Source organism: Oncorhynchus keta, chromosome 15 (genome assembly GCF_023373465.1).
Source record: "Oncorhynchus keta strain PuntledgeMale-10-30-2019 chromosome 15, Oket_V2, whole genome shotgun sequence".
Taxonomy (NCBI): Eukaryota; Metazoa; Chordata; class Actinopteri; order Salmoniformes; family Salmonidae; genus Oncorhynchus; species Oncorhynchus keta.
In genome coordinates, this window is record NC_068435.1 from 29444787 (window position 1) to 29461194 (window position 16408).

The 16408-nt window shown below is 43.7% G+C and overlaps 1 protein-coding gene across 3 annotated transcripts in view; it reads right to left on the bottom strand.

Moving 5' to 3' along the window:
- Nucleotides 1-15475, bottom strand: part of LOC118394749 (oxysterol-binding protein-related protein 1-like) — a 39714-nt gene extending 24239 nt beyond the window's left edge. The window contains exons 1-15 of one of the 3 annotated variants that reach the window (XM_035788262.1): nt 15345-15475; nt 14476-14601; nt 14284-14369; nt 14116-14190; nt 13876-13987; nt 13614-13699; nt 12334-12478; nt 11581-11648; nt 11403-11447; nt 11142-11215; nt 10923-10986; nt 10589-10690; nt 10355-10474; nt 10076-10154; nt 8503-8609 (exon numbers count right to left, since the gene is read on the bottom strand). In XM_035788262.1, coding sequence (XP_035644155.1) covers nt 8503-8609; nt 10076-10154; nt 10355-10474; nt 10589-10690; nt 10923-10986; nt 11142-11215; nt 11403-11447; nt 11581-11648; nt 12334-12478; nt 13614-13699; nt 13876-13987; nt 14116-14190; nt 14284-14369; nt 14476-14599 — 1287 coding nt within the window. In that variant the 5' untranslated portion in view covers nt 14600-14601; nt 15345-15475. Of the gene's footprint in view, nt 1-8502; nt 8610-10075; nt 10155-10354; nt 10475-10588; nt 10691-10922; nt 10987-11141; nt 11216-11402; nt 11448-11580; nt 11649-12333; nt 12479-13613; nt 13700-13875; nt 13988-14115; nt 14191-14283; nt 14370-14475; nt 14615-14794; nt 14938-15344 lie in introns of those variants that run through there. The other 2 variants (XM_035788263.2, XM_035788261.2) reach the window with 2 other exon arrangements.
- Nucleotides 15476-16408: the final 933 nt, after the last annotated feature.

Genomic DNA, 16408 nt, shown 5'->3' on the forward strand with positions numbered 1-16408 from the left:
CCTGATTCCAGCTCCTAGCCATCTTTACAGTGTACATTTTTTGGCGTGTTATTTTCGTACATTATTTGCTCAAAACGTTTCTTGCATTATTACCGACGGCCAAAAATATATTTTGGATATTAGATTGGTGGTCACTCACCAGAATTTCAACACCTATACACACACCTTTTCTATTCATATACTGTCCATACACTCCAGGGGTTGGAACCAAAATCGTTTTCCAATGGTTTCGTTCGGATCAGAACTATCATTTATTTTCCGTTCTGTTCCACTCTTTTGACCAGCAAAATAAAGTTCTGAAACGGCTCGAACCCCCAAAAAGTACTGGTTTATAATTGTTCCTTTTTAAACCTCTGAAATATACAGTACCAGTAAAAAGTATGGACTCACCTACTCATTCAACGATTTTCTTTAGTTTTAATATGTTCTACATTGTAGAAATATAGGTAAGACAACAAAACTATGAAAAAACACAAATGGAATCATGTAACAAAAAGCGTTTATACAAATCAAAATATATTTTATATTTGAGATTCTTCAAATAGCCTTTGCCTTGATGACAGCTTTGCACAATCTTGGAATTATCTCAACCAGCTTCACCTGGAATGCTTTTTCAACAGTTCCCACATATGCTGAGCACTTGTTAGCTGCTTTTCTTTCACTCTGCGGTCCAACTCATTCCAAACCATTTCAATTGGTTTGAGGTCAAGGGATTGTGGAGGCCAGGTCATCTGATGCAGCACTCCATCACTCTCCTTGGTCAATTAGCACTTACACAGCCTGGAGGTGTGTTCGGTCATTGTCCTGTTGAAAACCAAATGACAGCCCCACTAAGCACAAACCAGGTGGAATGGCATATTGCTGCAGAATGCTGTAGTAGCCATGCTGGTTAAGTTTGCCTTGAATTCTAAATAAATCACTGACAGTGTCACTAGCAAAGCATCCCCACACCACCTCCTCCATGCTTCACGGTGGGAACCACACATGCGGAGATCATCCGTTCACCTACACTGCATCTCACAAAGACAAGGCGGTTGGAACCAAAAATGTCAAACTTGGACTCATCAGATCAAAGGACAGATTTCCACCGGTCTAATGTCCATTGCTCATGTTTCTTGGCCTAAGCAAGTCTCTTATTATTATTGGTGTCCTTTAGTAGTGGTTTCTCTGCAGTAATTCGACCATGAAGGCCTGATTCACGCAGTCTCCTCTGAACAGTTGATGTTGAGATGTGTCTGTTACTTGAACTCTGAACTATTTATTTGGACTGAAATTTCTGAGGCTGCAGGAGAGGTAACTCTGGGTCTTCCTTTCCTGTGGTGGTCCTCATGAGAGGACCACCATGGATTGACTGACCTTCAAGTCTCAAAGAAATTATGAACTGTCGTTTCTCTTTGCTTATTTGAGCTGTTTTTGCCATAATATGGACTTGGTATTTCATCAAATAGGGCTATCTTCTGTATACCACCCCTATCTTGTCACAACACAACTGATTGGTTCAAACTCATGAAGAAGGAAAGAAATTCCACAAATTAACAAGGCACACCTGTTAAATTAAATGCGTTCCTGGTGACTACCTCATGAAGCTGGTTGAGAGAATGCCAAGAGTGTGCAAAGCTGTCAACAAAGCAATGGGAGGCTACTTTGAAGACCTCAATTGAGTCTAATAGCAAAGGGTCTGAATAATTATGTAATTAAGGTTGTTTTTTTATTTGTAATACATTTGCTAACATTTCAAAAACCTGTTTTGGCTTTGACATTATATGGTATTGTGTGTAGATTGATGAGGATGGTTTTTGACATAACAAAATGTGGAAAAAGTGAAGGGGTCTGAATACTTTCCGAATGCACTGGACACATACAGTACATACACTACATGACCAAAAGTATGTGGACACCTCGTCGAACATCTCATTCCAAAATCATGGGCATTAATATGGAGTTGGTCCCCCCTTTGCTGCTATAACAGCCTCCAATCTCCTGGGAAGGTCTGTACTTCTGTGCAGGTCAATCAAGTTCTTCCACACCGATCTCGACAAACCATTTCTCTATGGACCTTGCTTTGTGTACGGGGGCATTGTCATGCTGAAACAGGAAAGGGCCTTCCCCAAACTGTTGCTACAAAGTTGGAAGCACAGAATTGTCAAGAATATCATTGTATGCTGTAACATTAAGATTTCCCTTCACTGGAACCAAGGGGCCTAACATGAACCATGAAAAACAGACCCAGACCATTATTCCTCCTCCAAACTTTACAGTTGGCACTATGCATTGGAGCAGATAGTCTTCTCCTGACATCCGCCAAACCCAGACTACCAGATTGTGAAGCTTGATTCATCACACCAGAGAACGCGTTTCCACTGCTCCAGAGTCCAATGGTGGCGAGCTTTACACCACTCCACTGAGCTCTTCAGTACAGGCCATTCTACTGACAATGTTTGTCTATAGAGATTGCATGGCTGTGTTCTCGATTTTATACACCTTGTCTGCAACGGGTGTGGCTGAAATAGCCAAATCCACAAATTTGAAGGGGTGGCCACCTACTTTTGGCCATGTAGTGTATTACTGCACTGTTAGAGCTAGAAACATTAGAATTCTGCTGCACCTGCGATAAATATGTGTACACGATCAATACAATTTTATTTGACTCGTCTTTGTAGCTTGTCCTACTTGTCTTTGAAGCTACTGAAACTAAATGAACTCACGTTGCAGCAGGAGCCCGAGCCAAGGAGACCCATCTGGGAATACTTTGTTGTGTAACGTGCCCCAGTGCTATTTCTCTCCTCCTCACTCAACCCCCCCCCCCCTCCATCCTCTCGCCTCAGCACACAAAGCTCTATTTTAGGCTCTACTGAGACTGAGGCTCTGTGGCTGTACTGGAAACACCTGGGACAATCACAGCCCTCTGCCTTCCTACCCGGGACCATGAAGCTGCAAGTTTTAACTTTGTTTTCACACAAGACGGAAAAGAGATTATGGGGCAAATGGCCCCCATCGAGGCTGTACATAAATTATTCATCAAAATGGGGTCATGGTTTCTTTACCACTAAGCGGTTTAGTCTCTCCACTCCCTCCCAGTTGTGCATTTAATTAAACATCTACATAATGTAGAAACTGCCATCAAAATTACTAAAAGGTTTTAAAAACAATTCTAATAACATGCACAGTTAGACAATGGATGCCAAACACAATAGATGCAAACACAATATATGCAAACACAATAGATGCAAACACAATAGATGCAAACACAATAGATGCAAACACAATAGATGCAAACACAATAGATGCAAACACAATAGATGCAAACACAGATTTTTTTTAATCCATCAGATATTCACTGAAATATAGCACATACAACATTTGATTGGCACAGAAATAATTTGGGTGGGAATTCAGGTATTCAATTTGTCAAATTTGAATTGTGTTTTTAGAATGCACTCATCTGCATACAGATGAGCATACAGTGCATTCAGAAAGCATTGAGACCCCTTGACATTTTGTTACGTTACAGCCTTGTTCTAAAATTAATTAAATATTTTTCCCCCCCTCACCAATCTACACACAATATCCCATAATGACGAAGCAAAAACGTTTGTGTGCAAATTTATAAGAAATTTAAAACAAAAGTAACTTATTTACATAAGTGTTCAGACCCTTTGCTACAGTATGAGACTCGAATTGAGCTCAGGTGCATCCTGTTTCCATTGACCATCCTTGAGATGTTTCTACAACTTGATTGGAGTCCACCTGTGGTAAATTCAATTGATTGGACACGATTTGGAAAGGCATACCTGTCTATATAAAAGGTCCCACGGTTGAGCAAAAACTAAGGAAGTACCAGTGACGGGCTCAATACAGAAGTGGTCCGATGAAGCGGATGCTAAGATACAGGACTATTTCGCTAGCAGACTGGAATATGGAATTTACCATATCAGTCACCGGCTTCATTAATAAGTGCATCGACGAAGTCGTCCTCACAGTGATGGTACGTACACAACCCAACCAGAAGCCATGGATTACAGGCAACATCCGTATTGAGCTAAAGGCTAGAGCTGCCGCTTTCAAGGAGTGATACACCAATCTGGACGCTTATAAGAAATCCCACAAGTGTCAGTACACGACTAAGACTGAATCCCACTAGGCCGGCCCCGACGCGTGACAGATGTGGAAGGGCTTGCAAACTATCACGGATTACAAAGGGAAACCCAGCCGTGAGTTGCCCAGCAACGCGAGCCTACCAGATGAGCTAAATGACTTCCATGCTCGCTTCGAGGCAAGCAATACTGGACCATGCATGAGAACACCAGCTTTTCCAGATGAATGTGGGATCTTGCTCTCCATAGCCAATTTGAGTAAGACCTCTAACAGGTTAACATTCACAAGCGCGCGTGTCTTCATTGACATTTTGAACCTATCCCTGACATGGTCTGTAATGGGTAGTTCCACCTCAAAAAGCACAGGGAAGAGGATTTTGACACCCACCATCTCAGCTTGTTCTGAAATCTTTTTTAAATTATTTGTATTTTAATCTCCCCCCCTTTATTCTCCCCAATATCATGATATCCAATTGCGATCTTGTCTCATCGCTGCAACTCCCCAACGAGCTCGGGCGAGTCAAAGGTCGAGTCGTGCGTCCTGTGAAACGTGACCCACCAAACCGAGCTTCTTAACACCCGCCTCTGAAACCAGAAGCTGCACCAATGTGTTGGAGCCCGATCTGACACAAGGAGTTGCAAGAACGTGATAGGTCAAGTAAAGCCCGCCCAACCAAACCCTCCCCTAACCCGGACAACGTTGGGCCAATTGTGCGTCGCCCTATGGGATTCCCGGTCACGGCCAGTTGTGACACAGCCTGGAATCAAACCTGGGTCTGTAGTGACGCCTCAAGCACTGCGATGCAGTGCCTTAGACTGCTGCTCCACTTGGGAGGCCTGAAATGGTTTGTTGTTATAAACAGATAAGATTAGCATTTCTGTAATATTATTTTGTTTAAATATAATTTAAGTCTCTGAGAAATTAAGATAATTGATTGCATCTAAAGTGAACATTTTTATTTCTAGGATTAGTATAATTTTCAATAAATATAGTACCCAAAATCCGATTTGGCCCAAACTTTATTCTAACAAGCAGTTAGAAATGAGGAATCCAAAGGAATGCTCAAAAGCGACCCATGGACCCTCCACACCCCACACCAATCCCATCCCAACAACGAGTATATAGTATCAGTTCTCTGTGTCTGACAAATATTATGTAGCTGCGGCTCTGAGTATTGTTTCTTTATCCTATGTAATGTACTCCCAGTGAAATTGGTAGTCCCCCCCCCCCGACAAATTAGTCATTGAAGCGTTTATGTCCCATTCTACATCCTGATATTACCAGGTTCTGACCACTAGATGGTGCTGTTCCTGCTGGAATGTGAAAAAAAGATTGAAGTCCCCTCAACGTTAAAGGGATAGTTCAGCCAAATTACAAAATTCCATTGGTTTGCACTCCACACTGCCCCCACCCATCTGGACAAAAGGAATACCTATGTAAAAATGCTGATCATTGACTACAGCTCATCACCAAGCTCAGGACCATGGGACTGAACACCTCTCTCTGCAACTGGATACTGGACTTCCTGATGGAACGCCCCCAGGTGGTGAGGGTAGCCAACAACACATCTGCCATGCTGACCATTCAACACAGGGGCCTCTCAGGGGTGTGTGCCTAGTACCCTCCTGTACGCCCTGTTCATCCACGACTGTGTGACCGTGCATGACTCCAACACCATCATCAAGTTTGCTGACGACACGACGGCGGTAGGATTGATCACCGACGACGAGGCTGCTTATAGGAAGGTCACCAGAGACCTGGCAGTGTGGCGCCAGGACAACAACCTTTCCCTCAACGTCAGCAAGCTAAATGAGCTGATAATGGACTACAGGAAATGGAGGTGAGCTTCAAGGTCTTCGGTGTCCACATCACTAAGGAATTAACATGGTCCACAGACACTCATACATTTGTGAAGAGGGTACAACAGCGCCTCTTCCCCCTCAGGAGGCTGAAAAGATTAAGCATCGGTCCTCAGCTCCTCAAAAGGTTCTACAGATGCACCATTGAGAGCTGGCTGCACCACCGCTTGGTACGGCCACAGCAAGGCACGCCACCGCAAGATGCTCCAGAGGGTGGTGATGCGGCCCAGTACATCACTGGGGCCAAGCACCCTGCCATCCAGGACCTGCATACTAGGTGGTGTCAGACGAAGGCCCACAATATTTTCAAAGACTTCAGCCACCCAAGCCAAGGTTCAGAGTTTTCCCTTGTAGTGGGGCAGCTTGTTTCCTGGCCCTACTGGTAAACAATGACTATGGCCAGGAGTTTTTCCTAATCTGAGTCACGCAGTCTGGAGAAAGTACTGGCTCTACCTAGATTACATGACTGTGGCCCTGAGTTTTCCCTGGTCAGGTCAGGTTTCCTAGTCAAGAAAAACTCAGGGCCCTATTAATGATGACGTGAAGAAGGCTAGGGAGGCAGAAGCTGCAGCAGTAGTGACAGCTGTGTCTGTGGCAGGAACAGTGGAATGGAGATGGATGGAAGGATTAGGTTTGATACTGTCCATCTCTCCCTCCTTGATACTCTGCTAGGTGTCTTAATCCCATTAGTCTGATCTAACACTTCCGACTCAGAGAGAGAGAGAGAGAGAGAGAGAGCGCCGACACATCGTAGTACTGGTTCAGACTTATCATGTGATTCTTGTCAAAGCATCTAATCCCCTGGTGGTCGGCTGTCGAGCCAGTGAGCCCGTTTGACACTCACTTTGCATCTCTCACTGTGGACAGAATCTTCCAGAACACTATAGTCTTAACTGAGATATTAATGTATCCAACCACTGTGGGGTCATTCAAATACCAACTCAAACTGTTATTTTTAAACAGTGATCTACTTTTTCCAGGCATATTTGTTTCTTACAATGAAGCTGATGAAAGATACTGGTATATGAATACAGTCATACCATCAATGATTTACTGCATTCAAACCATATTGCAGAGGAAGTCTGTCATACAACCTTCCCTCTGGGTATGCCATTACAGCACCAGATGTTAAAGTCCAAGTTCACTGAACACAGTTTTAAGGTAATCACTGTTTGTCCTTACTATATTGCTAAATCTCTTCTCCAGGTACTTTTCCTAATGCTCTAATGAAATGACAGAGTACACTACAATAAACCCCAATGTCATAAAATAACTCAGAATTCCAGATAAAAGTCAGAAATGCACTGAACACTATGCGAACCCCTCTTCGTGTGTACTCAATGCCCCACATCACCATCAGAGCAGTTAAGACAACTTGTTCTGAATGTAAAACGCCTGTTTAGAATAATCTCCTACCTACAACATTGAAAAACTACACACCTGAACAATCTTCAATTACAAAGCCCCACAATGGAACAAGCAGGGTCTACAGAGACCAGTCTATTGCAAATAGACCCAGTAGAAAATGAAAACAAAGAGAGGAGTTTTGTCTGTACCTGTGCGGATGGAGGGCACTGCTGTCATCGATCCTCCTTTCTCCTGTCCGGGATGCTCTGCTGGGTGGTGGAAGTGTGCCTGCTTGTGTGTGTGTGTGTGTGTGTCTCAGCCTCAGTGTTAATATGCATACGCTTTAGTTCTGTCTATAAACAAGCAGCATTTCCCTTGACTGAGTGAGTGTGTGCATGGAGGAGTGTGTAGGTTTGTGTGTGCGCGTGCCTGTGCTGATCTGCGGGCCGAGTGCAGAGCTCAGCATAAAAGCGGATCTTGCTCAGCTCTGTCCTTGCTGCAGGCTCGCGGTAGTGATTAATAAACTGTTGTAATTATGTCCCAAGGGCATGGCCCGGCCACTAGGACACCCACCCCTCCCATACTACACACATACACAGCCATCAGCCCTTCCTAAACCACTACCCCCAGTAACACTCCGCTACTGGCCAGTCACAACAGGGGGATGGGCTAGAGGCTTCTATAACCCATTCACCATGAATGAATCAGCCAATAAGAACATAGCACATAAACAATTGTGTAAGCATAAATACGAGTGAACGGGCTCGATGCTTTTCATCAATGAATTTTGAATCGCATAATATCACAGCCTGTTTGGTCTTTTTAGGACCAATCACCCCCCCTTTTTAACAGAGGCATAGCTGGTCCTCTGGTTGGAAAGATGATAGATGCTCCACATAAAACAGCCCTCTGAGTAAAAAAAAAGCAATGCGACCAACAAATTGTTTAAAAATAGCCTGGGTCGCATACAATTCAAACCACATCTTAGGGGGAGTTTTGCTGATCTAGGATCCTTTTAGATTATAATGAATATGATTATATGTACAGGAGGGACCTGATTCTAGATCAGCACTGAGATGCTTTATGACTGAGGTGGAGGTGAGGTTGGAGGGGTGTGGTAGAGGTGGGGTTGGAGAGGTGAGGTAGAAGTGAGGTTGGAGGGGTGAGCTAGGAGGTGAGGGTGCTATAGTAGTTACCGTACCTCCTGTTGTTTGGAAAACAGGCTCAGACAGAAGTGTAGGGCAGAGCTGGTCTCCCTGGAGAGGTCACTGGTCTCCCTGGCCTTCAGCAGGAGAGGAGTAGCCAATGCTGGAACACAGAGGAAAGGGTTAGGGCGAGGAGAGGAAAGGGTTAGGGCGAGGAGAGGAAAGGGTTAGGGCGAGGAGAGGAAAGGGTTAGGGCGAGGAGAGGAAAGGGTTAGGGCGAGGAGAGGAAAGGGTTAGGGCGAGGAGAGGAAAGGGTTAGGGCGAGGAGAGGAAAGGGTTAGGGCGAGGAAAGAGTTAGGGCGAGGAAAGAGTTAGGGCGAGGAAAGAGTTAGGGCGAGGAAAGAGTTAGGGCGAGGAAAGAGTTAGGGCGAGGAAAGAGTTAGGGCGAGGAAAGAGTTAGGGCGAGGAAAGAGTTAGGGCGAGGAAAGAGTTAGGGCGAGGAAAGAGTTAGGGCGAGGAAAGAGTTAGGGCGAGGAAAGAGTTAGGGCGAGGAAAGCGTTAGGGCGAGGAAAGCGTTAGGGCGAGGAAAGCGTTAAAGAAGCGTTAGGGGCGAGGAAAGCGTTAGGGCGAGGAAAGCGTTAGGGCGAGGAAAGCGTTAGGGCGAGGAAAGAGTTAGGGCGAGGAAAGAGTTAGGGCGAGGAAAGAGTTAGGGCGAGGAAAGAGTTAGGGCGAGGAAAGAGTTAGGGCGAGGAAAGAGTTAGGGCCATAGAACTGTATAGTGTTGACTGTATATCTCTATCCAATTCTGTGGCTAGGCCTTTCACACCATCCGACAGTTACACACATTACATAAATGTTTATTTTAACCAAAGGTTAATCATATCCCAAACTCTTCATTGAATAGTGGTCCTTGCTGAGACTTGTTCTACAGAATTTACAGGGTTAATACATGCCAATATCAGTAAAAGGGGCACTGTGATTGAATGACAAGATAATTTAACTGACTTTAACATATGGTCGGATTGTGTTCAGATCTGTCTGTATGCATTCTCTGCGGCTTTCTCCTCAGTCTGGATGCAATCAGACTACCGAAAGCACATACAGTGGTCGACGTCATCAGCACTCCTCCCACAAGTGTCCAGAAAACTTGTTTTGGGACCGAGAGGCATTTTTTCGTTATATTGTAGGAGGAAATAAGTCCATAGAGTGTTAGCTGACCTCAAATGCTAATCAGATAGCTAATATAAAAACTGTTTTAAAAAGTTATGCTAACCCCTTTGCAATCCCTTTAGCATTGCAAGCTAGCTAGCTACAGAGGTTAGCTGGCTAGTTAGCTAATGCCATCAGTTGTTGTTATTTTTTTATTTTGCCTATTTCACCGTTTGTAGAATGCATACTGGCATTTGAATATAGTGCGGGAAAAAGGAATCCGGACACGGTAACCACATTTAAATGTAGGCGTAGATGCATGGCGCGTTCGGAATTCCATGATCAGAACTCTATGATCCGAATACTAAAGCTGCATGAACTGTCAAGTCTAGACACGGCCATAGACCGACAGACAGTAAATGAGAGAGACTGGCAGAAGCTGTGAAGGAGCAGTGAGATCATGAATAGGAGATCTCTTACTGTTGTTCTCCTCATTCTTCACCATGGACAGAAAAATAGACACTTGAGTCTCCAATTTCTGCTGGCAGACTTCAGCAGCCTGCAAAGGAGCGAGAGAGACACTTTACCTTGTGTAAGTACACACTGGCTGCACACGGCTTTGATAGGAAGTCTATTCACTTGCCTTTAAATGTCTATTGTAGTGCGGATATTAATCTGTGTTGGTTTGAATCCCAGTCTGATTATGTGTGTGTACATTGGGTGGAAAATATACTGCTGGTGGAAAAGAATTGCGCCGACCTGGAGGGAGTCTGTTAGGTCCCCCAGTGTAGCTTCATCCCCCTCATCCTCAGTGGTCTGCTCCTGGGTAGTGTTACAGCTGCTATAGGCCGTATGCTCCTCCAGGGCATCCAGCCATCTCTGCACGCACACACAAACAAATCACACCAACAACAAAGAAAATAGGCCTATGTGTTGTAAACTATGACGTGCGGTGTCCCAAACCACATAATATCTATCCTAGGAGAACTTCACTTTTCTGATAGCCTCTGGATCAGTCTTAGATGACACCTTGAAGTGATGGAGACTGTGATCAAAGCACCGGAGGCTGAAGAAACACTTGTCCCATGCTTTTACCTGGAGGATTATGAATCAAATTCAGTGAAACAAACAATAGTCAATATAGATATGAAAATAGGTATTTCTAATATCAACATAATGTGATTAAAATGCATTCCAAGAACAGAGGTGTTGGGTTTTGGAGGGTAGGCCTATAAGTGACAGTAAAAGGTTAATGTATTTTGTGCTGTCCACATCTCAATGTTTGGTAAAGCATTGAACACAGAACCCTGGCCTGGTGCCTACCTACCCTGCAGTGAGCTTTCATCAGAGCCTTAGCGCCTTGCTTCCGGACATCCGCCACGGCATCAGCTCTAGAAACAAACAGACAGAAAGATGAAGCTATCAAGAGCTTTTCACTGTACTACCTCAAGCTCTTCAGGGGAAAACAGGAGGAGCAAGGGCCTGTGTATGCAATAGGGAGGGGAGAGAGAGAGATGAGGAGGGGGAAGAAGGTTGGAGGACTCACTGTCTAGGGTACCAGGACAGGACCCCATCTTGAATGACCACCCAATAGGAACGCCATGCCAGGAACCTGGAACTCTGTATTGGACAGGGCCAAAGACAGCATCGCTATACTATACTGAAGGATGTCAGTTTTCAGTAGTTTCAGAGTAACACTAAACACCACTGTACACATTTTACAGTAGGTACTGTATGAAATCATTGAATTACATTCAAGAATGTACAGAATATAGTAATACTTGTTGTGAATAAAACACAAGAATACCTTCCACAGGAGGCCTTCAAACTTCTGCACACCACTAACTGTATCCTTAGGGGAAGAAAAAACATTTCTGTTTCATGAGTATTTTGTAAGTCATGATTTCATTGAAAACTAGAGCACTGGACCGATGCTTTTAACAGTATCAGCAGCTTTTCACTGCCGTGTTCTTCTCGCACCTCACCTGGTCACGACTGCCCTCCAGAATCTGCTTAATCTCCTCACTGCAGGCCAGGTCAAACACTGTTTGGTCTGCAACAGAACCAGGCCATTTATCAGACCATTATCAATTACCTCCATCTAAAAATCTCATTTAACTGTACAGTATATGAGAATATGATATATGAACGGTGTAAATAGTATTTTTGTTGTCTCTTGGTGTCTTTCCAATATATAAAACTCTTATTTTTATTTTTTTTAATGTGATATCTTATGATGTTCATGTCTATAAGTGTTCTGTACCTTGTCATGTATTTGTACGTTCTATGTGGACCCCAGGAAGAGTTGCTGCTGCTAAACTAAACCTCCTACCAGCTGACAGGGAGGGAGGCAGTGAATACACCACATAGGATATTCCCAAATGGCAACCTACACCCTATATAGTGGACTACTTTTGATCAGGACCCATAGAGATAGGGAAGAAGGTGCCATTAGGGACGCAGTCAGACACCAGCTAAGTAGGTGTATCGTTTGTTTCGCAAATATGGTAATCTATACACCTCTTTTCTTTTTCTACACATAATGAAACTGAAGTGAGGATGATTTCAAACTACATCCAGGCTCTATCAAATGTAATATCCATGCAAACAAAGTCCCACTTACAAAAAAATATATATTTTTCTATACAAAGGATGTGCATGGTGAGGATAGGTCAATTATGGTTTACCCCAAATTCTATTTTTATTTCCTCAGTGGACATATCAGTAGGGAAACATACCACTCTTGTTCTTCATGCTGGAGCTAGCTCCACACTTGAGCAGCTTTCCAACACACTGCTTCTGCCCCCTGTAGGCAGCACAGTGTAAAGGCGTGTTCCCCTGCAGGTCTCTACAATTGATGTCAGGAGGACGCTTCCTGCTGAGCTGAAAAAGGAACATCTAAAGTGAATGAATTAAGCACATGGTGTTTTTTCACATTTACATAACATGCATGCATGTAAGTCAAATCTGCATGTAAGCTATCAATATATCTATGCGCAAACTACAGTCCCTCAGGAGACTGAAAAGATTTGTCATGGGTCCTCAGATCTTCAAAAGGTTCTACAGCTGCACCATCGAGAGCATCCTGACTGGTTGCATCACTGCCTGGTATGGCAACTGCTCGTCCTCCAGAGGGTAGTGCGTACGGCCCAGTACATCATTGGGGCCACGCTTCCTGCAATCCAGGACCTCTATACCAGGCGGTGTCAGAGGAAGACCCTAAAAATTGTCAAAGACCCCAGCCACCCTAGACATAGGCGGTTCTCTCTGCTACCGCACAGCAAGAGGTACCGGAGCACCAAGTCTAGGTCCAAGAGGCTTCTAAACAGCTTCTACCCCCAAGCCATACGACTCCTGAACCTCTAATCAAATGCATTGCACCCCCCTCTTCTAACACCACTGCTACTCTGTTATCTATGCATTGCCATTTTAATTACTCTTCCTACGTGTACATATTACCTCAATTACCTCGACTAGCTGGTGCCACACATTGGCTCTGTACCGGTACCCCCTGTATATAGTCTCACTGTTGTTATTTCCCTGCTGCTCTTTAACTACTTGTTACTTTTATGAATTTTTTTAAACTGCATTGTTGGTGAGGGGCTTGTAAGTAAGCACTTCACTGTAAGGTGAACACCTGTTGTATTCAGTGCATGTGACTAATACAATTTGATGTGTATAGAACCAAACAGGTTTGTTGCATAATGGGAAGGACGAGGTTGACCTCTTCAATTACGAGGTCAGTAACCAAGCTGAAGACAATTACATGAAAGCTCAAGTCATGTGTACAGTGCTTAATCATCAAGAAGACCAAAGCCACGCTTCTACTACCCCATTCTGAGGTAAAGAGGCTTTGCCCTAAAGGGCACCCTATTCCCATATAGTGCACTACCTTTGACCCGAGTCCTATGGGCCCGATAGATCTCTGGTCAAAAGTAGATCACTTTTTAGGGAATAGGGTGCCATTTGGGAGGTAACTAGAGGTTCAGTGGAGGGTCAGAGATGATCAGATGCTGACCAGCTCAGACAGGGTGAAGACGTCTCCCTCTCTGGCCGCCTCCAGAAGTTTCTCCTCCTGTCTCCTCTCAGCTCTTCTCTCTGCAGCTGCACAACATTAAACAGGGATTGTGAACCAGGGTAGTGTTCAGTAGGGCACACTGTAGCAAAACATTATGCAAAAGGGGAAAAATGCTTAATATTTGACCTACTGAACAAAATCTAGTGCAGCGATGAAGAGTCCATCAAACATTCCTCTATTATAATCCCTAATCACAACCTACCCTCCAGCATGGTGTTGATTTCATCATCCTCAGTGACAGCTTTAGGGATCTGTGCTTTCCCGTTGATGATAGTGGAACTGGCATCATATCGCAGCAGCAACAGAACTACCTCCTGTGAGAGAAAATAGGATTCCGTTCTCCATAGAAATGCACCACTAAGTAGCCGTGCACACTGCATACCTGAACAGACATGATCTTGTACACACGTGTATCTCTGTAAAAAGCCCATGAAAAGTTTACCTTTCTTCCTGCTAAGGCAGCTTTGTGTAGAGGCGTGTCACCCATGCTATTCTGCAAATTCACATCAGCACCAGCCTAACAAACAGACACATACTGATGCTCACACATATATATTTTAGGAAAATACACTAGGTCAAACATACATAATATAGTCTGTATTATTCTCACCTTGAGCAACTCCTCCACAACATCTTTGTGTCCATAGTAGCAGGCCAGATGTAGAGGTGTCCAACCTGCACTGGTCTTGGTCTTTCCTGGGCCATCACACCAGTCATTTAACAGTGGACTGATTACCAGAACAGCAACAGGCTTCTCAGCATAAGATGATGATACATTAGACTACATTTAGTTAAAGGATACCTCTGCAATTGATGTTGAGTCTGAGCTCTTGCTCAATCCGTAGCTGCAGAAGACACTGGATGAGAGAGAGGCTTCCAGTCTTGGCATAGTGGAGTAACTGCTCCTCGGGGTCTGACAGGTCCATCACTGAAACTCAGAACTTCGTTATTGAGGAAAAATATACTTACATGTGGATATCTCACTGAGCTAGCTTAATAAATTCACCTAAAAAACATGTATGTCGCTCTGTAGCGTCTGCTAATTGACTCAAATGTTTTTTTAAATTACAACTATAATTAAACAACAATACATAACTCAATAATTACAGATAGACACTTACTAAATCTGCATCACTGTTAGAATTTTTTATGTAACTTTAAATTATTTCTGGGTTAGTTGCCAGAGTCGCTCTCCTCGCCAGGAGTGTATTCATTATTGAAACTGTTTAAGAACCAAACCGAAGCAAATAGGGCAAACGGAACGAAACCTACGTTAATTTGTCCAATAGAAACTCTCGTTTTCGTTGCAAAACGGTTTCTGTTGCAAAACGTACAGCAACAAACAAAACGTTTTGCAACAGAATCGGCGTAATGAATATAACCCTTGACAAACTGGTATTGATAGATTCAACTCAACGTGTAACGTACGAAAATGTTTACAAGCACCGACATTCACTTCAAGTGAATACCGAGCAATAAAAACACAATATTCAGCATTGATATTCGGGACATTTGGCTATGTTCTTGCGCTTGAAATGAACATTTGGTGGTTGCAAGAGTACAGAAAAGTGTCGGCAAGTTTTCATGTCGTTTTTGGTAGGCTACATAAGACTGTATTGCTTCTAATCCTTGGTAATTAAATGAATTAGCAGTCCAGACATTATAACTCACATACGTTCCGCAGTAAACAGCGTGGACTATATTAAAGGTTGTGTTGACGTTCAGACATTGACAGTGCATAATGGTGAAATTGGATATGGATGTCAGCTGACAAGGACTTGAACGTGAACTGTGGACGCACGTGACCAATTTAAACAGCTCAACATTTTAGCATCTAAGAAACAATATTTGTTTTAAAATATGTTTAAATCAGATTTCAAAATCACGGGGAGTTAAGAAAATTAATTGAACGGAGCAGGCTGTTGCTCATTTGAACATGTGTAGTTCTTATATTATAGACAAGATGGAAGTATTGCAATGAACCATCCCCCCAGATTTGTAGGCTATGTAGTACTATTTATTATTTAGTAATTCGGCTATTAGACTAGAAACAATACATCATTGCTTTGTGATGTGCAGTGACATATACATGTTCACCCCCACACTAAAACACAAACACAAGCCTACCTGGGAAAAAAATATTAAAGAAATGCCAACTCTCCAGGGACATTGACCTGCAAATTCTACCTTTATCACTAGAAGTTCAGGCCATCACCCTCCTCTAATGGAAGCTAGAGCCAATAGAGACCAGGCAGGCCACTCAGACAAAGAGTGGTCTTGTTAGTAGGGATGATGTGAGTTCCGGAAGCCCCAGTATGCAGCCATTGGGACTAATGAGGGTCATCTCTGTGTCTGCCGCAGGGGGCCAAACATTCTCCTCCTGGGGCTTGAAAGCCAGGCGCATTGCAGCGCATGGCAGGCCATTAAGGCCCACACTAAGGGGGTAACCAGAGGCCACTCGGGAAATGAGGTGGCAGGCAGAGATGTGTGTCGTCTAAACGTATTATTCAGGGAGGGACAGAGAATTAGAGAGATATTTATATACACAGTGTTCAAAACATTAGGAACACCTGCTCTTTTCATGACATAGACTGACCAGGTGAAAGCTACTGTATGATCCCTTATTGAAGTCACTTGTTAAATCCACTTCAATCTGTGTAGATGAAGGGGAGGAGACAGATTAAATTAGGAATGTTAAGAGAAAACTGAGACATGGATTGTGTGTGTGCCATTCA